General features: G+C 42.8%; 2 protein-coding genes across 2 annotated transcripts; one reads left to right on the forward strand and one right to left on the reverse strand.

Moving 5' to 3' along the window:
* Positions 1 to 2: 2 nt before the first annotated feature.
* Positions 3 to 4,870, forward strand: COX20 (cytochrome c oxidase assembly factor COX20). The gene is made up of 4 exons (XM_083732884.1): positions 3 to 135; positions 2,076 to 2,190; positions 2,923 to 2,986; positions 4,061 to 4,870. The coding sequence occupies exons 1-4, from the start codon at positions 100 to 102 to the stop codon at positions 4,194 to 4,196; spliced, it is 351 nt and encodes a 116-aa protein (XP_083589010.1). The 5' UTR covers positions 3 to 99; the 3' UTR covers positions 4,197 to 4,870.
* A 3,182-nt stretch (positions 4,871 to 8,052) lies between these two features.
* Positions 8,053 to 21,322, reverse strand: HNRNPU (heterogeneous nuclear ribonucleoprotein U). Its single transcript, XM_083732317.1, has 14 exons — positions 20,426 to 21,322; positions 19,572 to 19,683; positions 19,405 to 19,478; positions 16,958 to 17,097; positions 15,569 to 15,668; positions 14,715 to 14,827; positions 14,221 to 14,484; positions 13,947 to 14,066; positions 13,177 to 13,305; positions 12,678 to 12,846; positions 11,980 to 12,225; positions 11,212 to 11,423; positions 9,388 to 9,459; positions 8,053 to 8,876 (listed from the first exon to the last, which is right to left on the reverse strand). Exons 1-14 carry the CDS (start codon positions 21,111 to 21,113, stop codon positions 8,823 to 8,825), a joined length of 2,493 nt encoding a protein of 830 aa, XP_083588443.1. The 5' UTR covers positions 21,114 to 21,322; the 3' UTR covers positions 8,053 to 8,822.
* Between the last annotated feature and the right edge of the window lie 4,583 nt (positions 21,323 to 25,905).

A 25,905-nucleotide genomic window follows, 5' to 3' on the forward strand; every position in this document is an offset into this window, starting at 1 on the left:
TCTGCGCGAGAGGCCTCTCTGCGCAACTCAAGCTTTAGGGCTCTGTGGTTTAGCTGCGGCGGTTGGTCGGCCGGGAGAAGCCTGGCAAGCGGGGTTGTTATGGCGGGCGAGGAAGAGGTCGAGGACGCGGAGAAGGTAAATGAGCTGGGAGCGGAGGCAAGGCGCCGTCGGCGAGCTCCGCGGTGGCTGCTTAGGGCCTCCCTAGTGTTCGTGTGGACGGAGGAAGGGGCTGCAGCTTCTCTAACGGGAGCGGCTTCTGTGCCGTCAGAGCATTGCGCAAAGCGCCTCGACGTGACGAGGCTAGCAGGGCTCGTGGAGCCAAGTGTTGCCTCCCCAGCAGCGGACTCCCGGTAGCCGCGTAGCCTTTTTTCTGTTGGCCCTCCCCTTCCAGCAGGTACACTGCCTCTGAGCGTGGAAGCTCTATTCAACCGTCGCGCCTTATCACCCTGGTAGACCGCTCCTTCCCTAGGAAACCGAGCCTCGCTTCAAACCACTTAATGCCCGATATATTTCTGAATCCACATAACGCGTCGCACGGCCATAAGTGGACCATAATACTCGTTTTGTTTACTCAGGTTCCTTTGTCACAATCGCTGGCATTTATTTTCTTTTTTTAAAAATACTAATCATTTAAAATGGTTTTTAATCCTGCCTTCGAGGAAACCAGAGGGGTATACTGAAGACATGACAACCGTAGCTCCAAAGAAATTTTGATCCTTTGTTTTATGCCCTGACCCTGAATGTTTGGGCAGACAAGTGAGGCTTTTGTAGCTGCAATCCAATGCACACTTACATGGAAAGAAGCCTCATTGCACTCAGTGAGTTTACTTCTGTGTTGATGTGTATAGGATTGTGCTATAAATGTAACCTTTGCTATTGGAAGAAAATGTTTTCCTTTAGAGCAGATGCATCTATAGACCTGCCAGCTTGCTGCAGCCAGAGTTGGAAGGTGGGGGAAAGAATTTTTCCTTCCATTGTTCCGGTTCAGACCAATTTTGTGAGCATGTTGGATGGAGGTGGGCAAAGCAGTCTATGGAAGCTTCAGATCCATGACTCCCAATACAACCCCAAAATGCCGTTTTTAGACCTGCACTGCTTGTGAGACATCTGCACTTTCCATTTTCCACAGGCATACCAAGAGGCCTCAACAGCTTAATGTTGTTTCACCTGGAAACTTCTCTCCAGCTGTACAACAGCGCTCACAGTTTCCTAATGCCGCCACCCCCACCCCAACAGGCCTCCAACTGGTTGTAGGATTGCAGCATGAACTTCTTTCCCCCCCAAATACAGTGCTACCTCTACTTACATTCACCTCCGGTTACGTATCCCTTACTAAATGCAAGTAAAATAAAAATGCCAAATTTAGAGCACGCTCGTATTTTTAAAAGAATGGTGATGCAAAGTGGAAATTTGTATAGGATTTTCTTCCAATGCATCATATGGTGCTGAGAATTCAATAGAATCAGCATGCTCATACTCCTGTCAAAACTCCAGGAAAGATAGGAACCACTGCAATGTGGAGCCTTCCAACCCAGAAGGATGGCTCAGTGTCACTGATCAGTGCGTCAAATCCTGAGAAATTCAACAGGATCAATATGGTCATGCGGCACTATCTAAACTCAAGTATCCCAAGGTATGGTCTGAAGGTATATGAGGCCACCATGAAGAAAGAGAGGTGGGATATCAAATGTAAAAAAAATATACAAAAATCAAGCATAGCCTTTTATATACCACTTTGGGAATGATTTTGCCTTCAGGTGGATGGTAGCTGCAAAAGATCAAGGTGATTTGATGCATGCTTTGTCCATTGGTATGAGAATGACAATGAGAATAACAGAATAACTTTTCAACAACTTCACCCACCCCTTTAAAAAGCTACTGGAGAATAATGATAGTAAGATAGTTTCAGTGGTTGTGTCCTTTTCTTGTCCTTTTGGCCCAGCGGGAAAACTACATGCTCTTTTCTTTTTGCTTTACATCACTATTAGTGATCTACTGTACTAAATGCAGCACTTCAGAGGGTTCTGTACATAACCAATGCATTGTTTAATGTGATATATGTCATTTCTTTCAAGTCTTTTAAGCTACTGGGAATACTTGACGTCAGAAATGTCCCTTGTGCTCGAGAATCAGTGCTCTATGGCTCATTGGGTGGTCTAACTTTGGGTCTTGGACACTTTTTGGCAACTAGTAAGTAAAGGTTAATCTGCAGATATTTCTTTTTATATGTAATATTCTCTTTGTTTCCATTCTCTTTGTTTCCATTCTCTCTTCTGGTAATACTTTGCTCCATGCAGCAATTAATACATCGCAACAACTGATATAAAGTGTTGCTTGCTTCCTCTCTAAAACCCTTCCCGGCAAAGGTGTACATACAGCACAATCAGTCTCCAAAACATTGCATACCGATTGTTCTTTAAACTTCTTAGCAGTTGGAGTATTCATAAGCATACCTCAGCTGCTGAGGATAATTAAGAGGGTTCCTTTCTCTTTTTTAATAATAGTTTTTATTATTTTCAATTAAAGGTAAAGGTAAACAATAATAGCCTCATTATAACAATACCGATTTATAAGAGGGTTACTTTCTTTTGCAGCCAAAAGTTCTAGAATCTAGTCTTTGTAATGTTCAACAGGCTGCATTTCCTCCTTTATTCACCTTTTGTCAAATTTTATGAGGTTAGTACGTACGTATGTCAAATTACCCCAAATTTTCTGTAGTTCATTCTGTTTAATGTGTTGTCTCATTGGTTTGTGCAACCATGGCATTATAAAGATTATGCAAAGCCAACTGTATCTTCAGAAATAGTTGGCTAAATACTTCTAAAATACGTTTCCTACGTTGTTTTTCTGTTAGTTCCTTTTCTTCTTGTCCAATTGTTATGTTGTCTACATAACTTACAAACAAACTTCTTTTCTGCCTAGGCAGAGTGAGACGATCCTGTGACTTTGGAGTGGGAGGTTTTATCCTGACAACATTAGGATGTTGGTATGTATGTTTCTGAAATTCTCAGACTTGTGTTGAAGATGTGAGTGGATAGGCTTTGGGTGGATTCTTCCTACAACCCTAGGAGCCAACTCCTAGGAACTTATGTCCCTTTGCGCACCCCCTAAAATATTTGAGGGAACCAGGTCCCCCAAAGTTGATGGGCATTGCCATTCAGATGGTGTGTGCCATGCCTTATGAATAATTATGCAGCATGGGGCTTACCTGAGCCCACCCAATATTTTACTCAAGTTGGCACCCCTGCCTACAACTCAGCACATGTAATCACACTAGTGTACCAGGCTATTCCTGGAAATATATGACTTATTTGCACCTTCTGCACCCTACTCCAGCTGTCCATTGCTTGGGAGGGGTGTTTAAATAATATGGTAGTACAGTATAACAATCCAAATTCACATCCAATATCTTCACTGATGCAACTGAGATGGCAGACTCCAGTGTTGCATGAGTAGACTTGTTTCTGCAATGGAACATTGCCTTCATCTACTTTCTGCAGACTCTACATATCTCCCCCAAGTGCCTTCTCTCCCAAGCAGATTTTGTGGGCATTGTTATTTTATTAAATTTGTATACTGCCCTTCATCCACAGATCTCAGGGTGGTTCACAACATAAAACGTTTTTTAAAACCCAAAATAATAATGAGCAAAAAGACCAACCACCAATAAATCTCCCTCCCATAAGCACTTTTAAAAGGGTATAAGATGTTCATCAGCCAAAGGCCTGGTTGAAGAGGAATGTGTTCACCTGTTGCTAAAGGTGCTTAATGAAGGTGCATATAGTGGATTAAGAGGACGTGAGGAAGGTGAAGTTCTATTGTGCAGGCAGAAGTCTGTTCCCTTTGTACAAAGCTTTCTTTAACTTTTCTCTATGTGCACATCTATTCCATACTTGTTTGCAGAATACAGTTACTTAAGAAAAAGTTGTGTAAAGCATTTCTATCTTCTTCAAAGTACAGGCTGGTTCAATACTATACCATTTGAATAAATACTGGGAGCTCTTATTCTCTAAAATAGGATGGGTATCATTCATTATTTTGTTGCCTTTTCTTTATTGAGGGTCTATTGTAGATACAATAATGCAAAACTAAGGATCCAGCAACGAATGGTTCAAGAAGGGATGAGAAAGAAAATTTTGTATGAGAGCACCCAGTTTGATCCAGAGAAAAAGAAAAGTGAAGAAAGCCGTTCTTGAAACAGCACTTGGTTGTGAACATTTCTAAGCACAATACGAGACATGGCTCATTTGCCGAGCATTAGGAAACAGTTCAGTTGACTGCCCTGAAGCTCCGAATTGTATTTTTCATTTATTCTCACTTTCAAATCAAGGGTGAAGCATATGTAATCTGATTTACTTTCCTTGGGGAAGGGGCAGTAGATGACACTTGATGTTTAACCCAGGATTCTAGAGCAGTATAAGGTAACCGTGATGCTTGTAACTTCTTCAGAATGTCTTAAACTAGTGTTGAGCTGGAAGCAATTTGAGTTTGCAAGGTTGCTCAGTAATGTTACAACTAATCTAAAGTTGCATACAAGCATCCTTTTCCTCCATAAAATATATCACTTGAATCAAGTTCTTTCATTAGAATACTGTTTGCATTAAATTAAGCTAAAGGGAATCGTTCTAGGAAAGTACTCATTACCCTCTTTCTACTCCAGAGAAAAAGTTATGCAAGCTTTCTGCACTGAAATCATGTAAAAAAAACTTTTTTTACAAAGCCTTTACCCAATTGTATATATGGTAATTATAATAGCAAGCAATTCTGTTTGGTCTGTTTGAGAATAGTGGTGGCTACTGTTTTCCATACCTTTGACCGCTTACCAGTTTTGTATGCTGCTTGTACAATAATAAAAGCATCCTTAATTACATTTGGCACCTGTATTTCTGTTTAGCATTGCAAGTGCTCTTTGAATTAATCAAAATAAATTTAAGAGCTAGGTGGGCGAGTAGAAAAATACTTAAGAGCATTGTGCAATGTTTTTACTGTTAACCATTCTTTGTGCTGTAGAGGTCTACTCTTCAGGGGTGGGGTTTGTAAAAAGTAGTTTGCCTCTGTTGCTTTTCAGAATCCCTGCAGCAAAATTATTTGTACGGATTGTCATCTAGGCCTAGCTTCCAAAGATAGCCCATTATGCTTTAAGAGTTTGTAAACATATCCTGTTTTAGCAGTTCAACAAGTGATCTGGGTAATTACTTGTATAGGTTGAGTTTCATATTCATTAAGTGAACTTTAAAAAAGAATAAAGTTCAGTAGAAATGATTGTAAATAAATCCAAGTGATCATTTTATATCCCTTGCTACTGTAATGGTGATGTAGTAAGATGTTGTGGTACTTTGCTCCTGAATGAAAATGCAGAACCAGAAAGAGATTTGTTCTGGTCAGCTTTCCTAGCTGGATGAATGGGTATCTAGTGCTAACTTGCTGCCTAAAGTGGGGTTTACAGAACCCTGTACCATTGCTAATAAGGCTTGCACAAAACAATTATACAGGTAACAGCATGCATAACAATTGAAAGTGAACTCAATATGCTTACAAGTCTAACCAGAGGCACTGCATAGACCTAATGCAGAAGAGCGATCTCTACATTAACATAGGATGTTTTAATGCAAGCAAAAAGCACACGCTCTTTTCCATGGCCCATTTTCATTTTGTAGAGACTTCTAACCAAAGTTATGACTCTAAGAGTGTGGCTTTAAAAGCATGGAGGCATTCATTCTGCACGTGGTTTGCTTTTACACTATTTTTCCTAGAATTAGACACATCTGTGCAAGTTACAATCTTTCCATATAGGTTAACAGTATTATCTGTATAGAGCAGTGCACTAGTTTCTTCTAGCCAGACACTAAAATCTTAGCATCTTAGGTGAAAGTAAAAATATTACATGGCAAGAGCCATTTAGACTAGCAGTCCCCAAGTACAGAAGTCCAAGTCATTACACTGGCTTAGCTGTATTTTAATGAGGCAGAGGACATGTAATACCTTACCTTAGTGACACTTCTACAAAACTAACTTCTGAAACTTTCTGAAAGCCTTAAAGGTTACCACTGCACATTTTAGATTCCCTGAAAGCACATTAGTGGCACACTATATGGATGGAACCAACAAGGGTTCAGAAACATTAGTCTGGCAATAAGCTACCAATTCTGTGACTGTTCTAAAATGCATAATCTAGACTGGTGATTTTACTTCCAGGTAAATGAGATTTGGATTCCACTCTTACTCCCAAACAGATCTAGCTGAAAACCCCAATAAATCTTCCCACATAAACTCAAACCCTATATACAATCCTGGAGTAGGGGGAACATAGAAAGACATTCAAGGCACACACTCCCCACCAGTTTACTCATCAAATTCAACTGAGATTCTAACCCCTTTCCTACCCATTTCTTTTCAAGTGAACTGAAACTAGTGAGTAAACACATTTCAAGGCTTGGTCTCTAAATGGGAGACCTAATCCATTCCTGTTGTGATTGAGCAAGCACCACCAACTCCACCCCTTAGCCCTTCTATCACAACCTGTTTCCATGTCAGGTAGTGTGTTCCCAAGAAGGAGTGGCAGGCTGCAGAAAAGATGGGAGAAAGCGGGGAGAAACTAAAAAAGCTAGAAACACCAGACATCACAGCAGCTTGAAGACTATGATCTAGATAATCCTTCCTAGCAAATTACATTTAGCATCAGTTTACTAAACACTTAACATTTTAAACCTGATCCTTCATAAGCTTGGTACAAAACAAAACAAAAAATCCTTCCAGTAGCACCTTAAAGACCAACTAAGTCAGTTCTTGGTATGAGCTTTCGTGTGCATGCACACTTCTTCAGATACACAAGTATCTGCTTGGTACAAGTACTCTAAAAAGTAGAAGCCAGTGATAAACCTTGAAACAACTACACACTCCTGCAGATGCACCATTACTCACTTGGCGAAGTGGCATATTCAGTAGGAACTCCAAATATTATACCAAACTAATCCTGCCAAGTGTAGCTGTAAAAGTAGCTATCTAGCCATGACATATATAACCACCTATATTCTCTCTAGAAGACACCCAAACTAATTTGCCATTTTACATCAAATAGTCATTAGCTCTGGCTATGAGCGGGTGGCACTGTGGTCTAAACCACAGAGCCTAGGGCTTGCCAATCAGAAGGTCGGCGGTTCAAATCCCCACAACGGGGTTGGCTCCTGTTGCTCGTTCCCTGCTCCTGCCAACCTAGCAGTTCAAAAACACGTTGTCAAAGTGCAAGTAGATAAATAGGTACCACTCTGGCAGGAAGGTAAACAGCGTTTCCGTATGCTGCTCTGGTTCACCAGAAGCGGCTTAAGTCATGCTGGCCACATGACCCGGAAGCTGTACACCGGCTCCCTCAGCCAGTAAAGTGAAATGAGCGCCACAACCCCAGAGTCATCCGTGACTGGACCTAGTAGTCAGGGGTCCCTTTACCTTTATGAGCTTCAGTTGCCACCACCACTGAGAGTTCTGTTAGCCTAAGCACCAACCCTGCAATATACAAATACTACTGGCTATTCTTTGCAAAACTAAAACATTTGTGTGCTGGTATATTACCATCCATTTCATGAAATTCAGAAACTCCTTCCAACAAGAGACTACCGGATTCCTGATTCCAGAAGTCTTGTCAAATGTTTTTAAGTTGCTTAAGCAACTGGTTCTCTTTATTATGTGAAAGCATGCATGTGGTGCATATACATCTCACTATATATGCGTATCCTGCCCCTCAAAGTCATTAAAGGGATTTTAGACCAATGTGGTGAGAATCCCAGAACAAGAGTAAAATGATTTTATTTTATTGCAAACAAACGGCTAAAGTTAATTTCTCCACCCACTTTCTTTAGATAAGTAAATCAGCAGGCTAAGGAGACACACCCATCTGAGAACTAACATGATTAAAAATTAGATATAAAATGGGTGAATCACAATTTCATTTACAAAATGGTGGAGTTACTACTACAAGCACACTAAATACACAGTATTTGTGGGGAAAAGGTTACAGACACACAGCTAACTTCATATAGATCCCATTAGACAACTGGATTTACAACAAGTTTGTTTAATAAGAAATGGGCAGAGCCAGCTTTTTTCAGAATCAAAATGCATAACAAATGGAAAAAGTTGATGGTGTGTACCTTCACAAGTTGAGCCTCCACAGACAAAAGCAACCAGGTTTTACATGCACTCCACCTTCACTATTTAATCTTTAGGTTTGCTTTGCAACCCCACCCTCAACCCTTTGCCAAATTAAAAAACAAAAATACAACCTAGCTTATTGCCAAAAGACCATTCTTATTTCTCTTCCCCCTCTTCCATACCTAGAAACTGCATAGAGAGGATGGAGTGGAAGATGGAGTGTAATGAGCATTATTTACATAGTATTAGTATTCATGGGGCCACAACAAGCCTGGTTGCTAACTTTTCTGTTTTGATGACTCTCGACTGTTTCTTAGAATTTTTTTAAGGGGGGGGGGAGAAGAGAAAAGAAAATCTTTAATAAGAGGACACCAGATACAAAGCAACATTTTACTTTTGTTGTGGTAAAAAAAAGTCACATTTTACAGATAAAATGCAGAACCCTGAAATACTGACACATTCTCTTATCGTGCACAATGCTGAGGTTCTCTTAAGATTCACTTTAAAACTGCAATTAAAAATGTACAAAAAAAAATCAAACCCACAAAGCTTCTAAAAAAGGAACCTGCAGGCACTTCCTCTTGTGGAATGTTTAAAAAGTTAGCCTACTAAAGAAAACAGTCGACTTCTTGTGAAGGTTTTGAAGAAATATGGATCAGTTCATTTTATTTGGGAATTCAATAGTATCCTTGGTGATAATGCTGACTCCATGGCTTCTGACCCCAGAATTGCTGCAAAAACCAAGATAAACACTGTTAACCATAGTCAAATATCAGCAAATTTTATTTCTACATTCCGTAGGTGTGTATGAAAAACATCTGAAGCATGCAATTGGGAGTTGTGGACAATTCCTAATACTTTAATCCCACTCCTATGATTGTTTACACACAGTGGTACCTTGGGTTACAAACGCTTCAAGTTACGTGTTTTCAGTCTGCGGGAAACCCGGAAGTACCAGAAAGGGTTACTTCTGGGTTTCGCCACTCACGCATGCACAGAAGCGCCAAATCGCATCACACGTGTGCACGGATGCTGTGCTGCAGGTTGTGGGTGTGCCTCCGTCACAGATTACGTCTGCAACCTGAGGTTCCACTGTATGAAGTACAAATTGCGAATAAACTACATCTTGTACTAACGTTACTCTTAAGCTATTTATATCCTCATAAAGGTTTACCGGTACTTGTTAAAACATACACTTAACGTTACTTCGTATTTTGCTGCACATTGAGAAAGTTTACTTACACCCTGCTGCCACTGGTTGTAGCCCTGAGATTGATTTTTGTAGCCACGATTGTTTCCCCTTCCTCTGAAGTTCTGTAACGAAAGTGCAATAAATTGATTTGTAGTTACTTATTAAACATTTCACCATTCAATGGCCCAAAACACATCCAGGCGGCTATCTGCAGTAAACTTCAAAAATGTTTCAGTTAATAAACTTTCAGATAAAAAGCCTTCAGTTGATGTTGATTCCTAACTATCAAGGCAACATTCTGACAAGAGACATTCCAAATTCTTCTTGCTAGTCAGTATTTACCCATATGTCAGTAAAGTACTGCTCCTGAACACATGCAAGTTGGGGAATCAGGCTAAACCAGCAAATAACAAATGTGGTGCTGATTTTGCTATATGTACGAATTACATGGTCAGTGATCTTATGATCATTGCCTGAATGATATGCTACCTAGCAGAGGGATGGTGCAGAGGCTGGTGAGATTGCTTGTGTGTGTGTTTTTAACTAAAATCTTGAGATTCACTTGAAAGTAAGGTTTAGAGTAATTTTAAGCCCAGGAATTTCGCACAGGTACAGGCTCATTCCTTTCAAACAAACAAATCATGGTAATGTCACTCAAAGCTATTTTAAATACTAGTGTTTGTGGGGTGGGGTAATTCTGCTACTACGAGCCAGAGATTCTTACAGATTTCTGGGTGGTTCAGAGTGGATCAACCAATAGATTCTAATCTACCTTCTGCCCATTCCATTATCTATACACAGAGGAATATGCCTCACTAGAAAACAGGACATCATACAAAGAGCACAGCTGCATTGTTGCATAAATTATATATGGGATCTGTGCTAAGAGCCTAGATTTCCAATACAGTGGTACCTCGGGTTACGAACAGCCTAACCAATGAACCTTTTGGATTACGAACACTTCAAAACCGGAAATGGGTGTTCTTGTTTGCGTATTTTTTTGGACTGCGAACGTACTCCATTCAGGGTGCACTTCCATTTTGAGAGCCACACTTCCGTTGTCCGGCAGCGGAGAAGGGGATCATCATGGAGTTTCCCGCAGCCACAAGGGAAGGGAGGGAAGCTACGCCTGCTAGCCATATGGTTGGTGGGCTTGCAACTCTCCCCCATGCCGCTGCAGGAGGTGCATGCTCTAGGGAGCATTTCCTGCAGCAGCATGGGGGGGGGGGGGTCCTGTGTGGATCCCAGTTCAGCTGATTGTGTGACTGTGGAAATGAATAAAAGCCCCACACCCAAACAATGACTATCATCAGCGCACATATTTTAATAGTACAGTACATTGATTATTGCTTTCATTTTATGGATCAATGGTCTTGTTAAGATAGTAAAATTCATGTTAAATTGCTGATTTAGGGGTTTGTTTTCAGAAGTCTGGAATGGATTAATCCATTTTGCATTACTTTCTATGGCAAAGCGCACCTTGTTTTAAGAACGCTTTGGTTTAAGAAGGGACTTCCAGAATGGATTAAGTTCATAAACCAAGGTACCACTGCACGTCTTTCAGCTCCTATATATTGGTCTTGAGAGCACCTAATGCAGGACTCAAACACTGAGCGTAGACCTCATCAGTTCCTTGAGAAAGAAACTACTGGGAACAGCGTAAGACAAAAGTACAATTTTAAAAACTTAGGTTTCAGCACTACAGGATTGCACGTGTTATAAAACTTTGAAAAAACATTGTACATCATATACTTCAGGAACAATTTTGTTATGTATTAGGACCACACTTTTAAACATGCTTTCTGTACTGGTTGCTAAAGAGAGCACCAAAAGATTCAGCCAAAAATGCCATCTTCCTGACTACAGCAAATTACCTGGTTATAGTTCCCTCTGTTGGGCATTCCACCTCTGTTATAGTTTCCTCTGTTTGAGTAGCCACCTCCTCCGCCACCACCACCTCTGGTCGGAAAGACAGGACCACGGGGGTATGGGTAGCCTATTGCCCCACCACTGCCACCGCCTCCTCCACCTCCACGTTGGGGCATGTTACCACCTCTCCTGTTGTATCCTCCACGATTTCCAGGGACTGTGAAAAATGTTAGAATATTAATATTGACCCAATGACATACTTTAATTTGACCCAGAAGAGAAGTAAGAGACTATTTAGTAATAGACATTAATTTCAGCCTGTGCACAAGTTAGTTTTTTCTAGTAAAGGAGCTTTGAACTTGGAAGACAAAATTCAAATTCCATGGGGCAAGGCATCTGAAAACTGTTAAGAGAGTCCAAACTGAGGTTGCTTTAAGAACAGTTATGGGGAAAGATAGTGACAGCCCTCTCCCAAACCACCAAAAACTTATTCAGCCCAAGCACTGGTGATTTCATGAGGTTCTGTCCATAAACAGACACTTAGCTGCTTTTTAAAAAAAACTAAGCTACAGGATGCTTAATTGCATTGTTTTTTTCCTGCTAAATCAAAGCCATGCCTGGGCCCCTCCAGCGATATTTTTTCCAGAAATGAAGACATTGTCTCCATCCACAATGATATATTCTCAAAGCTCTGCTCTTCTTTGGGGCAAGCAACTAAAACCTCGGGTATAAAATTAAAAGATTTAAGAGGCAGTTTTAGGAGCACAGGATACCTCCTCCTCTGAAGTTGCCACGCATGTTAAATCCACCACGTCCTCTCTGTCCACCTCTGTTAAACTGGTTTTTACCACTCTTTTTGTTACTTTTCTTTGAACCAGTGTTCTGTTTTTTCTCTGGAGGAAGGGCCTTCTTGCTTTCTTCTTTGTACTGTTCCAGAAGCTTCTGGGCTTCTTCTTTTTGCAACTCTACGTAGATTATTTCATCAAAACATTCTGACACCTCTGGCAGAGTAAAATTTCCTACAAGATAGAGAGTCCTGAATATTCAGTATTTATTTCTGAAGCCATTAGAAAAAGCCAAAGTTCCCCTCCTATATAAAAGGAATACAAGACAAGTAATCATCACTTCAAGCTAGGAGCAAGATTCCTGAAAACTTGACACATTCTCCCTATTAAGTTGAACTGGGAACACACGTCTGCTATAACACGTTTAGCTTCGTTTTCTAGGGCACTTTATGCCAAGACAGCTTTGTGCATCTGCATGAAGCATATCATGACTTTAAGTAGTATTAAGGGCTGCAGCAGAGGGAACACAATATAGTGTTGTCTTACAAAGTTACAGAAGTCTTCCAGTTTTTTTTAAAGAGGCATAACTGTTTTAAGGCAAGAAATTTTGAATCTTTAGGTCTTTACATTATTCCTTTAAACAGATACTCAACATCCTAGAACACAGTATAGATTATGTTCCATGCCTTTCATTTTGAGCACTGCATGCTCTGGAAGATCTTTTCCCTCCACCTCTGCCTTCTTTTGTGTTCTTTGCTTGTAGTCTTCATCTTTTGGGCAAACAACAACTGCTTTGCGCTGGAAGCCTGCAAACAGGCACATTTTTCTCCTCTGCGCAGCTGCAGACACATTTGTCTGAAAAAAATGCAGTAACTTACTACACGTAGCTGTCATTGTTAGAGCTAAGTTAAATTAGTGTGCTTAGATTTCACCTCCACATGTATAAATGCAAAGAAGTTTACAAGTAGAAGGAAGTTATGTACATGTTAGGCCGTAGAGGCTAGGATAACCATTCTCCCCCTGATTTCATGTATATTACAAACCTAAGTACAACTGCTAATATTCTAACTTTATTGCCTCAATATATATATTGTATCTCCCATTGAAGTTTAGAATCTACACCCCCCCTTAAACAAATGGCAGCTTAACTGAATTTTGTAAAACAATGAACTTTGGCCCCCATACCTGATCCAGAATAAAGTTCCGTTTCTTACGCGCAGCAATCTCAATAAACTTGCCAAGACACTGTGGTGCTCTCTGCAACAGTGTGTTGAGTTTTCCAGTATCAGCCATTTGCCGCTTAAAACCTGCAACCTATGAAAACAGAAGTTGCCCAGCATTCACTGCCATTAATGTTCTTTTCATTGGGTATTTTTAATAGCAAGAAATGGTCTATAATTGCTAATACCAGAAACGTTTTAGGCAATGTTTTGCAATACATGACTTGCTTTGAATGAGTTCTAAATGCTCATGAGATCAATCCTAAGAATTAAACAAGGCAGCCCAATTTATCCCATCATTCAGTGCCTTGAAATATTTAATTCAGACACTTTACTATTAATATACAACATTAACGGCCTTAATATACGATAGTAACGGCCTACAGCTAAACCAGTTGGACTTATTTTTATCTGGAGTTCCAATATTTCAAGCAGGATGTGTATACTTTTAGAGGAATAAGTTTCTTCAAAGTTTCCAAATGAACAATCTAGAAAATACTCGCTCCACAGGAATAAAGTTTTTCAGTGGGCCATCAACTGCTAAAGCAGTACCCTGAAATGAGTTAAAGATATCTAAGTTTTAATACTATAGATGCATGATGGCTACAAGTTTCCAAATGAGTTACCTTAAAGTTGCAACCCTAAACAATTAAGGTAGGGAATAAGTCCCACTGAACATATTAGGATGAACTACCCATAGCATTATGCTAAATTTATGCAGTAGTTGGAACTTACCATCATTTTGTCCATAATAGTATTTGTCCCAAGGATATTGTACTTCCCAGGGTTCTCTGCTGCATGTTTGGTAACCCATGTAGTCTTCCCAGCACCAGGCAAGCCAATCATCATTACCACCTAATGAGTTTAGGCATAAAAAATGAAAGCTCTTATTTTATACCCCAATTGCCCTACAGACAAGGCTTGTCATTTGTGGTACCCATATCAACTGCCTCAAGAAAAATACTCAAGCTGACATGCTTCAATGATTTCAAAATGGACCGTTACTTACTTCACATTCTTTCTTGTGCTCTGGTCCCTTGGGTCCTCTAACTCTATCTTCCAAGGGAACATTCTGGATGAATGTGTACCCCTCTGGTATGGGGAAGTACGGCTCATCCTTCTGGCCAAAGTTAAATTCAACAGCACAGTTATGGCAGAGAACATGGGGGAAAATGGGCTTTTCAGAAAGAACTTCCTTGCTGATTTTGAAAGCAACACCAAGTTCCTGTCCATTCTTTGAGTAAGAAAGCTCCACTTCATCACCATCAAAATTCTGTTGTACAAAAAAAAGTGTTAGCATAAATGAACTTAGGCAGGTTCATTAATTAGAAATAAATCTAGAACTTTAGGCTTGAGTGGATATTTAAAGAAAAATCTAAACACTTGAAAATTAAGCAAAGGTGCAATACCTAATTAAGGAAATAAAGTTGTGCATTTTGTTATAAAGCAGGTAAGTGCATAGCAGCAAATAGTAACTGACGTTCCAAGTAAGGAAATACTTACAGCAAAACATCCGATCACATCATTTTCATCAAATTTCTCACCAAAGTCTTCAATCTCACAATTACATGTCTTTATTCCTTTCAAGGAGTATCCGTAAGAAAACTCTTCCTCGCCTGATAAATTTGAACAGTTGCAATTGAGGTTTTCAAGTTCTGAATTACTGTATTTGTAACCCGACATTCAAGCTCAAGATTTTCTATATAAGCTGCACCATACAGATAACCCCCATCCACTGCAGAATCCTAGCACTGTGGTACACTGCAAAGTGAGAATGCCTCACGTGAGAGCTCAGGAAGTAACTTTAGTTTAGAGCACAGGTCTGGTGGGAAAGTCCCATTATTTTCTTTCCAATCCAAGGAAATTAGCTGCGTAGGATGTTACTTCAGCTTCTCACCCAACTACTCACTTCTGGCAAGCACACAATGAATTAGCCCCCGATTCCTACATGTGCTGGAGCCATTTCCTTCTGTACCAAGCTCCTCAGGTGGACAGAGACATGAATTAGGTACAAAGGTGAAGGGTGCTGTTGCTAAAGGGATTTGATTCAAAGCACTATTCTTTACCCAAATATAGAGGATGTCAGGTATGCTGACACTTCCCTATATTCCTTTTGACGAAGTACTGAGAGTGAGCTTTCTGGAACAGATTCCATAGATCACAAGTAACTTGTAACTACCATTACTAAGAAAAAATAGTGGTTGTAGTTACTCTTTTTTCAAAATTAAGTTTTACCACGCATTTTCTGTCTACAGTGATTCATCATCTCCCTCTTTTAAGCACCCAGAAAAGTACTACTCATTCCTACAAAAAAGACGAATCACCATGACAATCCATGTTTTAAGGGAAAAGCTTACCAAGCAGCATCCCACTTGTGTTCAGCGACCAGCCAACTCTCACTTCATGTATGTCAATGTCTTTTGTATACAGGTGCTTGACAGGGATCTTTTCAGTTACCTATTTTTGTAATAAAAAAACTGCTATTAATTACAGTTATAATAAAAGCATAGCTCAGCTAGCCTTGTCAATCAGGCTCCAAAATTACCAGTCTTTCATACACTTTTTTTAAAAAAAGTTTTCAGCTCCTCTTATGAGCAAATTGCAGGCTAGTAAAATACAGTGGTACCTCAGGTTAAGTACTTAATTTGTTCCAGAGGTCCATTCTTAACCTGAAACTGTTCTTAACCTGAAGACCACTTTAGCCAATGGGGCCTCCTGCTGCTGCCACGCCACCGGAGCATGATTTCTCATCCTGAAGCAAAGTTCTTAACCCGAGGTAATATTTCTGGGTTAGTGGAGTATGTAACCTGAAGCGTATGTAACCCGAGGTACCACTGTATATTGCAAGCCAGTAACAAGTGCTCTTTGCCTTCTCAACCAACTTGCTTCACCTTGTGTGCAGAGCATAAAAGTGCAGCTTGCCATGTTTCTATGCTAAACACTATGTAGTCTACCAGCTGGGAATCTAGCATTGCAACACAGCAGGCTAATAATCAAGGAACAGCGTGGTCCTTTCCCATGTGACCATGCTGGACAAAAAGGAAATACATACCCTGGTCCACACCCAGCACAGAGACCACAGACTGTTTCAAGAGGGATCAATCATTCCATCCCTCTAGTGGCAACTCACTCCCTTACTTGGGTGAACTCCCTAGATGCCGGTGGTGACCAGGTAAGCACATTATGTTGAATGATGGTAATAAGCATACTACGTGTAGGATCTGCTGCAAAATGCTATTATTATTGAAGAAACCATTCTGGTTTTTGTATGAAAGGTTAATTGGATAATTGCTTTAGTGTGTTAAATAGCACTTTACTGCTAAATTTTCCAGGTATTGATAAAATACCTGTTATGGTCTTAGCTATTTTTATTCTGAGTTGCCTAATACTCATACATAAATGATTCTGAGTGTCCATGCCTATGCAGCAAAGACAACACCTTTCATGCTAATGAGGGGCTGTATTGACAGGTGGGGTGGGGAATTGGCACACACTCCAGAAAAATACCCCCAGCTCTTTTAAAGGCTGAACTTACCCACAAAATGCTGACTGTTAGGGAGTATATAAGTGGGAATAGACTGGGAGTATCTTGGAAATGGGCATGACTGCCCAGTTAAAATCATGAATACGTAATTTTCCATAATAAAATGTAGTTTCTCCTCTCCTCGTTTAGCTTGATTTCAGCTGAAACTATAAGCATTCAGAAGCAATGTTGAACAACTGTCTTCAATACTGATCTGGCTTACCTTCATCTCAAAACAGACTTTTCCTTTAGAAACTCCATAGGATGCTCTCCCTCCAGCCCAAAGAAAGGCAAAACTTTCCATTGTCAATGAGGAAGCACTAAAACGATCTCTTGAAATTTTGAAGTGTAGATCACAGTTATCTGTCAATAAAAGAAAATCAAACGGTTGAAATCTGTTCAACTACAGTCGAACAAAAAAAAGTGGAAAACACCTGTAAGAATCAAGTTACATCAGTTTGATTTAGTGCTATTCTTTGTCACAACAGGTAACTCTTGAATTAGTCAAAATTTAACTCAGTCCCCCTTTTACTTAAGGGTTCTCAAGCAAAGTGATGACGTTTGCTCAAGACCGAAGATTATCATCTTATTTCACTCTGGAATCAGGATTATCTACGTTTAGCTTAGCTATGATGTATTTTCACACTTACCCTATGAAGTACCGTATTTTTCGCCCTATAGGACGCAATTTCCCCCCTCCAAAAATGAAGGGGAAATGTGTGTGCGTCCTATGGGGCAAATGCAGGCTTCAGGAAGCTATCTGCAAGCCGTGGGAGAGCTGCCTGCACCCAGAAACCGGGGGCGCTCTGAGCTCAGCACGCCCCATGATTCGGAGTTTGCGCAGCTCTCCGCAAGCCATGGGAGAGCTGTGCGAAATCATACAGCTCTCCCACGGCTTGCGGATAGCAGCCTGTTCTGGGGGCTAGGGTCGGGGGAAGCTCGGGCTTCCCTCGCCCCAGCGGGGGGAAATAATTTTTTTTCTTTATTTCCCCTCCAAAAAACTAGGTGTGCCCTATGGGCCAGTGCGCCCTATGGGGCAAAAAATACGGTAATCATCATTTGTCTTTGGCTAGCTTTGTGTGCAGACACTTAAAATGTGCTCTTATCTGGTGCTCTGCCAAATCTAATTGTGTTTTCTAGTATATAAAACCTAAGAACCATTGGATGGTATGCAACTAAGTTTTACCCAAAGTAAACCCACTGAAATTAATTGACCTGACTTTGTAATGTTCATTAATTTCAATGGGTCTAATCAGAGTAAAACTTATTTTGATAACACTTTCCATGAATAAGCTGTAGACTGAGAAAGGATTTCAAGATGACAATGTTCAGCCAAACACAAGTTGTCCTATAATACAAATGTCTCAACACCTCAAGAGATTATTGCTTTTTATAGAGCCATTGAGTCAGACAATATTCAAAAAGAGATAGAAACATTGCTATAAATACTCTCAATTGTTCTATCAAACAATACTTTCATATTATGTAAGTGAAATAGAAAGTGTAGGCCTCACTTCCAAGGGTGCAGAGGACTGCAGTTTAAGATGCAATTCTAGACATATCCAGTACAGTACTAAGCTTGAACTGGACTCGGTAGAATTTACTTAAGTAAACATGCACATGATAAAGTTGTTTACTATTCTTTATCTTGTGCTGCAGCATATGAATTTGAAATTTTCTAAAACACCAACAATCAGTAGCTTCACTGCCCAGTACTATCACTTTTCAAACCAAGGATTAGTATCGCATAGCCACTTTGTCTTCTGGAAATACATCCATAATCCCTCTATAAACTTGTCTGTGCAACAGTTCACTACTTTTCCATGAGCAATGCAAATGTGCCAAAGTAATTGGAGACTGTCCCAGAATAACTTCTCAGAACTTTTTAAAGTTTCATTGTTCTTAATGAAGTCATTTTGAATGTGCATGAAGCTCTAAAGTGAATGCTTACGAAAAGTGGTAACACTTTTTAAACATATTCCTTATCAGTTTCCACGATTTTACCAATAAAACTCAAGATTGACTTGGGACTCCAAATATACCCCCCCAGTCCAGATGGGAGGCAGCAAGATTGCAGCTGCCAACCAACATCTGCAGACATACTAAGCAATACAAGGTGGAAAATTCCACCACTTTCCAAAAGTAGTGTTACACAATATTAGTAAAGTACTTGTTACCATTATACAGTATCTGTTCAAATTGAGCAGTTTCAAACTTGCAATTATGTCCAATGAAAATAATTCTTAACATTGAACAAAATTCTTGATGTACTCTTAATTGGACTTTCCCTGTTAATGAAGCATCTTAGCGCAGTTAGTTTTATCTACTGAGGTATTTATGCAAGTATAAAGTGGGAGGGGGTCCTTTGACTGCCTACATCAATTAGCATACTGTACATCAATTAGCATATCCCATATCTCCGTTTTTCAAATAATGCTTCCCCTTTCAAAGCATCCATTTCTCCCTTTGTGCCTCACTTTTTGCACAGAACAACACTTTACACTTTTGTGTTGTCCTGATTAAATTCAAAGCTAATGCATTGAAAAACTAAATTTTCAGAGCAGAGCAGAAATTGTACCTCAGGTACACAAATGGCTCAATTTTTTTTTTAAGAATCAACAGACTGTCTTAGAAGTTTGTTTTAAACGACAAGCGTGTTTTTATACTTACAAGTATCAAGACAAACCATTGTGTCATCAAAGTGTTCATCCTCCTCTTCAACAGGTGGCTGAGGAGACTTTGCCCTGGCCAACAAAAAAAGGTCAGTCACTTGAGTTCAACAAATTGAAATTATTAAAATCTTTCATGAAAAACTTTAACATGCCAAAGTGATTTACCTGCTGTATTTGTTTTCTTCAATATACTCAAAATACCCTCGCCCATGGTCTTCACGTGGCCGCTTAACTCCCCTTTTTTTCTCCCCAGGTTTTTGCTCACTTTTAGCTTCTCCTTCGTTTTTTTTTGAAGAGGGAAATAAGATACGTTAGAAACGATAAAATACAGCATTCTTTTTTTACTCTTATTAGGAAAGCATCTACTCCCGCGGCGCATTTGTAACAATGCTTCCCGTAAATCTTACAACTTCAAGTGCACAGAAAACTAAAGGTCTGCCTCCTCTGACGTTTGCCGCTGTCGATTTGACCTTCCAGAGTTAGCAGGGAAAGTCTTCGCTCGGATCTACGATCGCGCCTAAGCAGCGGCTCTCCAAAGGCCCACCTCTTCCTCATCCTTCCCCTCCCCCCGCCACGGCCTGATTTCGGCAGGCGCGCGCGGCCTAGGCTTTGCGAAAGGGATTCCTCCGCCTCCATTGTACTCAGCGTTTGAACTCGAGCCCACAGCGCCCCACGGACGGATGTGACGCAGAACAGCACAAAACGTTCCCTCGCACGTTCCACAGCGCGCCCCAGCGGCTCCTGCGAGACGCCCCTCCCCCCCCGCCTCGCGCGCCCCTTCCTCACCACGCTCGCGAAATGGCGCAAAGCTCCCCCCCCCCCCAGAGACACGCGGCGGGCCTGGCCTGGAAATCCCCAAAGGCTGGCGCGCGGGGAGGGCCTTCCCCACTTCCACCGACAGCGGTGGGGGGAAAGGCGCGGTGGCCGTGCAGATGGGGGGGAGAGAAAGATGGCGGCGGACCCTGACCTCGCTGCTGAGCTCCCAACCGCCGCCCATCCGGGTCCCACGCACTACTCACCCCCAGGACGAGCAGGCCCGCCAGGCTTCTGCTGCTGGGCGGGTGACAGCTGCTTCGCGCCGGGCTGGGCCGAGGAGGCCGGAGTCGAGGCCGAGGCCTCCGAGGCGGCAGCGCCTTTCCCGGCCGCCTCCTTGGCCGCGGCGCCGTGCTGCTGCTGGGCGCCGTGGCCGTTGGCGTTGCCGCCGCTAGTGGTGGCTGCGGTGGCGGCGCCGGCGGCGGCCTCTTCCTCCTCGTCCTCCCCTTCCTGGAAGCCCTGGTCGTCGCCGTTCTCGTCGTCCTCCAGGTCTTCGGCCGCCTCCTCGTCTCCGGGCGCCACCCCTTCGCCGTTCTCGCCCAGCTCCATGCCCTCCTCCTCCTCCTCTTCCCCGGGGCAGACGCCGAACTCGGCCTCCTCATCGTCGTCGCAGGCCGCGGCCTGGTCGGGGCCTCCTCCTCCGCCTCCCAGGGCCAGGTCCTCCTCCTGGGCTCCGCCGCTGCCCGGAGCGGCCTCGCCCATCTCCTCCGCGTTGCCGTTGCCGGGCTCTCCGCCGGCCAGGCCTCCCCCGCCGGCCTCCTCCTGGTCGAGCGCGGTCTGGAGCCGCTCCATGAGCTCGGCCTTGAGGCCCCTGTCGGAGAGGCGCCGCTTCTTCAGCTCCTCCTTCAGCTCCGACACCTTCAGCTTCTTCACGTTCACCGGGGAGCAGCTCATGGCGGCGGCTGCAAGGACTCGATGCGGTCTGGGCGGAGGTGGCTGGCTCGGGTGGCTGCGGCAGCTGCAGAAGAGAGACCCGCCTGGCGCCAAATCCTTTCACCGAGGCTCGCGAGGCAGGGACGGTGAGCGCGCCTCGCGGGCTCGAGCACGCAGGCGCTGTACTCACCCCGCCCCCGCCGCGCGCCCAATATATCCTCGCCCCTCCCTCGCTACCGTAACTAGCAAATTTCGCGCAGCTCTTACCGTGAGCGGCCACGGCGCAAGTAGCCCGAGGACAAAGTGGTAATATAGTTCAGTAATATTCGCGCGGCAGAACCAGTGGCGCCCCAAAGGCTGCGAAACTCCACACTTAAACATTCAAGTGCAGTGCTAGATTGTATTTATTTTTCAAGAATGCAGTTTTAGGATTGGACTGCAGGTTGGATATCAAAATGTTAACGTTCTGTGCTCTGCTCCAGGCGCATTTAAAAGTATTTTGTATTGGGCAATAGCCTCCTCTCCCCGCTGCAGAGCTAAGCCCAAGGCGGCTTCCTCCCAGGTAAGTTTCCACAGGCATACAGCTCTGAATATGCTTTTAACTGAAATTGGAAATAAAAAGCATCATCATAAACTTCCTTGCACTAGCCAAAGGCCAGTGAATCATCCAAAAACATGAACAATCGCTACATATACAATAAAGCCTCTGTTAAATCTGCTTAAATTCTTTGTTACAGAGGATAAGAGGTAATTCTCATACAAAATACAGTGGTACCTCGGGTTAATAACTTAATTCGTTCTGGAGGTCTTTTCTTAACCTGAAACTGTTCTTAATCTGAAGCACCACTTTATCTAATGGGGCCTCCTGCTGCCGCTGCATCGCTGCTGCACAATTTCTGTTTTCACCCTGAAGCAAAGTTCTTGACCTGAGGTACTATTTCTCGGTTAGCGAAGTCTGTAACCTAAAGCGCATGTAACCCGAGGTACCACTGTATACAAATTAAATATCCAAGTCCCCTTTGCTAGTTTATCAAATTATTTTGCCATAATCTTCCTAGCTGCCAACTTCCAGGGCATAGGGAGCTACTTTCTAAATTAGAGAGGTATCAGCGTCATTCAGCAGCCATTTCACCTTCTCTGCCCTGGTTAAATTAAGGTCCTTCACAAACACAGGTTTTATAAATCAGTCCCTTGGGTCCATGGGCATAACCAGAGGGGGGGGCAGCTGCCACCCCCAAGCAAGTAAGTCAATAAAAATACTTAACTAACTGAGGTTCTGCACACACCCACACCCATAAATCCTGGCTATGCCCATGCTTGGGTTTGTGTGGGCATCACAATAAGTAATGGCATGATGGCATAATTATATGTCCTCCATGCGTGGTTGCCCCCAAGGAGTCTTTCCTCGCAGCATATTTTACTATACTGTCCAGAAGCACTGAAGGCATCGACTGGAAGCGCAGCTCTGTAAAGGTGATTCTTTACAGGACAGACAAAAGATTTTTCAAATAACTAGCTCGAAAGTTCACAGATTTAATAAGTGGAAACCATGGTGAGCACTTACAGAAAGTAATAAAAGTCAGGCCTCTTTCTGCCTCAGACGCAAAGAGCCAATCCCTCAAATCTCTCCCATCCATCTTCTCCTGTAGATGGTATTTGGTCAGGCAGTGTTGGATACTCATTTGGGAATAAAAATAGGCCCCTGAAAATCAGAAATCCATGGGAAGTTTTTCAACATCAAAAGAGATAGACCTAAGTATCATTTAAGTGCAAAGAGTTATGTGCATAACAGCATAATACGTAAACCGGGAGAACCTTTCATTACTTAATCTAAACTTGATATGCCCACATTATGCAGATCAGTGGCAGTTTACCTGGTGCCCTCTAGAAGTTGCTGGCCTACGACTACCATGATCTATGAACATTGAGTATGTTGGCTGGGGCTGATGGGAATTGTAATCCTGCAACATCTGGAGGCAGTCACATTGACTACTGTGATACAGGTTAACTAAGCTTTCTTTTTACTCATAAAAATATACTGTAAGAAAGAGTTTTAGTTTTTGGATATTCCAGATATTCCAGATATAAACTTATTATGGAGGCCCTAGGGCTCTAGAACCTGCTTTCTTAAAATTAATGGAATGCTTAATACAAATGATAGAAACAGGTTTCATGAGATTATTTTGAAAAGACTATTCTCAGTTCAATTCATTGATGAATGCAAACATTAAGTAGAAATATAAATAAGTTTCCTAATAGAGATGCATTAAGAGAATCACTTTCATCATGAGAACATGAGCTCAAACCACCAACCTTTTGGTTAACAGCCAGACACAATGACCCATTGTCTTCTGAAGACTCTTTTATTTACTTTTTTGTCTTTGTACCCAATAAAAGGAGCACATATAAATTGAGAATCTGGTAGGAATCTTTTCAGAAATGGCATAAAAACTTTGTAAGACAGACACATACACACTTTTCATTGCATAACTAGGATTCTATAGAGCAGTGTTTCCCAACCTTTGGTCTCCAGCTGTTTTTGGACTACAATTCCCATCATCCCTGACCACTGGTTTTGCTAGCTAGGGATGATGGCAGTTGTAGTCCAAAAACAGCTGGAGCGCAAAGGTTGGGAAACACTGCTATAGAGCACGCTTGGCAAACTCGCCCCTCCAGATGTTTGGGACTACAACTCCCATCATCCCTAGCTAACAGGACCAGTGGTCAGGGATGATGGGAGTTGCAGTCCCAAAACATCTGGAGGGCCGAGTTTGCCTATCTATGCCTGCTATAGAGGCGGACCAGGTAACTTTTTCAGCTATATGAAAGAACAATTGTAGATAAACCACTTCTGTCATTGTACACATGCTTATGTGTGTGTCAGGTACCATCTTTGGTCAAACCAGTTTTGCAAGCTTTAAAAAGCAACATGTGCTCTCGGAAAGGCAAAACTACAAAGAATATAGTGCCTGCTTTTTTGTTAAACAGAAAATGCCATGTAACCCTGCACCCTTATTACTGGAAGTCCTACCTACCTACCTACCTACCTTCCTATCTACCTATCTATTGATATAAAATTAAGACAAATTGTATATAACTGGGGAGTTTGTTTTAGGGTAACATTTGACCATTTTATATGGCTGTCTCATTGCTCCTGATCTGTCAGAGAAGATTTTGAGTTTTCCCCAACCTAAGATGTAGTCTGGGCTAGAGTTTGAAATTCTGCAGTGTATCTATTCATTTTGAGGTGGCTCACCCCTTCGCCCTACCAATAAGAATAAAGGATGTGACTGACTCACTACCCACACCCAATAAGAGTAGGCCCTTGTCATGGTGTGGCGGGTTCATTCTGCTCACATGTCCATGATGTACTTTTCTCCACCTACTAGTCCCGTGTGACAGCTTGACCAATAGCAGCACATATTTTAATTTAGTTTGTAGAAGTACACTTATGGGACAATGCTATACATGTCATGGATAAGAACCCAAATAATAAGAAGTGCATGCTTCCACTTTAAACTGCCATGTGTACACAGCCTGATTTAGGAATGTGGCTTGCCTGGGTTTTTCAGATACGTAGATGGAAACTCTCCACAGCAGTAGGAAAACAGTATGCTGTGAAGACCATAGTTATGTCCAATATTATGCAGGAGTGGCAGGTGATGAAAACAGAGGAAAAGCAAGTTATTTTCTTTCTAGTTTCCAATCCTTACTTAACAGTAAGCCATCACCATGACTACCACAGAGACCCTGGGGTCACAGTAAAAACACTGCATGCCACTCAATTCTATCCACACTTACTCAAATTTCATTGATCTCAACAGGGCCTAAAGGTAAAGGTAAAGCAGTGTTTCCCAACCGGTGTTCCGCGGCACACTAGTGTGCCGCGAGACGTTGCCTGGTGTGCCGTGGGAGGGAGGCGGGCGAGTCGGGCAGCGAGAGGCGGGGCGGCGGCGGCATCTCCTGCTGGATGCAAATCCAAACATGGCGGGCGCCTCCCTCGCTCCTTTGTAGGCGGACCATCAAGAGAGAAAGAAAAGGAGGCGAAAGAGCAAGAGAAGGTGCCTGCGCGGAAAGAGGAGCGAGCAGTGCGCCTGCGCGCTGCGGCGCCCGAGTGCAGTGAAATTCCGTGAAGAGGGGAGGGGGGCTGGAAAAGAGAGAAAGGAAAGATTTTTCATTTTAAAAAAAAAAAAAAAGGAAGAGGGAAAGAAGAGAAAAAGCGGCAGAAGCTGAGGGGAAGGTTTCCGTGAGGGAGAGAGAGAAACGCGGGGCTGGCGGGACCCCTCCTCTTCCGCCACGCGTTGCCCGCCACCGCCTCAGAATCTCCTCAGGAGCGGCGGCGGCTGCTCCCCCTCGCCCCCTTCCTCCCCCCCAGCCCCCTCCCAACCCCCGGACAAGGGACGCGAGGCGGCGCCGCTGAGAGGACGGGAAGGCCCCTGGCGGCGGGGTCGGCTCGAGCAAGGAGGGGCGAGCGCTAGCCGGCTGGCTCTAGCCCGGCAAGAGGAGGAGGAGGAGGAGCACTCCGTCGCTTCCACAGCGGCCGCCCCACACTCCCCTTCCCAGGCACCGGCGGGGAGAATGACGGAGCTCCAGTCCGCGCTGCTACTGCGGAGACAGCTGGCAGGTCGGTCCGTCCGTCGGTCGGGGCAAAACACACCACAGCGCAGGCAGAGGCAGGCAGGCCCGTCTCTCCCTGCCCCCCCTCGGACCTGGCCGGCCTGGGGTTTGCACCCCAAACATTCATGTCCACCCCAGCTACACAAGCCACACCTTGCTCTCAGTTCGATCTGTCAAATAACTCACCTATCATTCA

The sequence above is a fragment of the Podarcis gaigeae genome (genome assembly GCF_964106915.1).
Source record: "Podarcis gaigeae genome assembly, chromosome: 3".
Lineage (NCBI taxonomy): Eukaryota > Metazoa > Chordata > Lepidosauria > Squamata > Lacertidae > Podarcis > Podarcis gaigeae.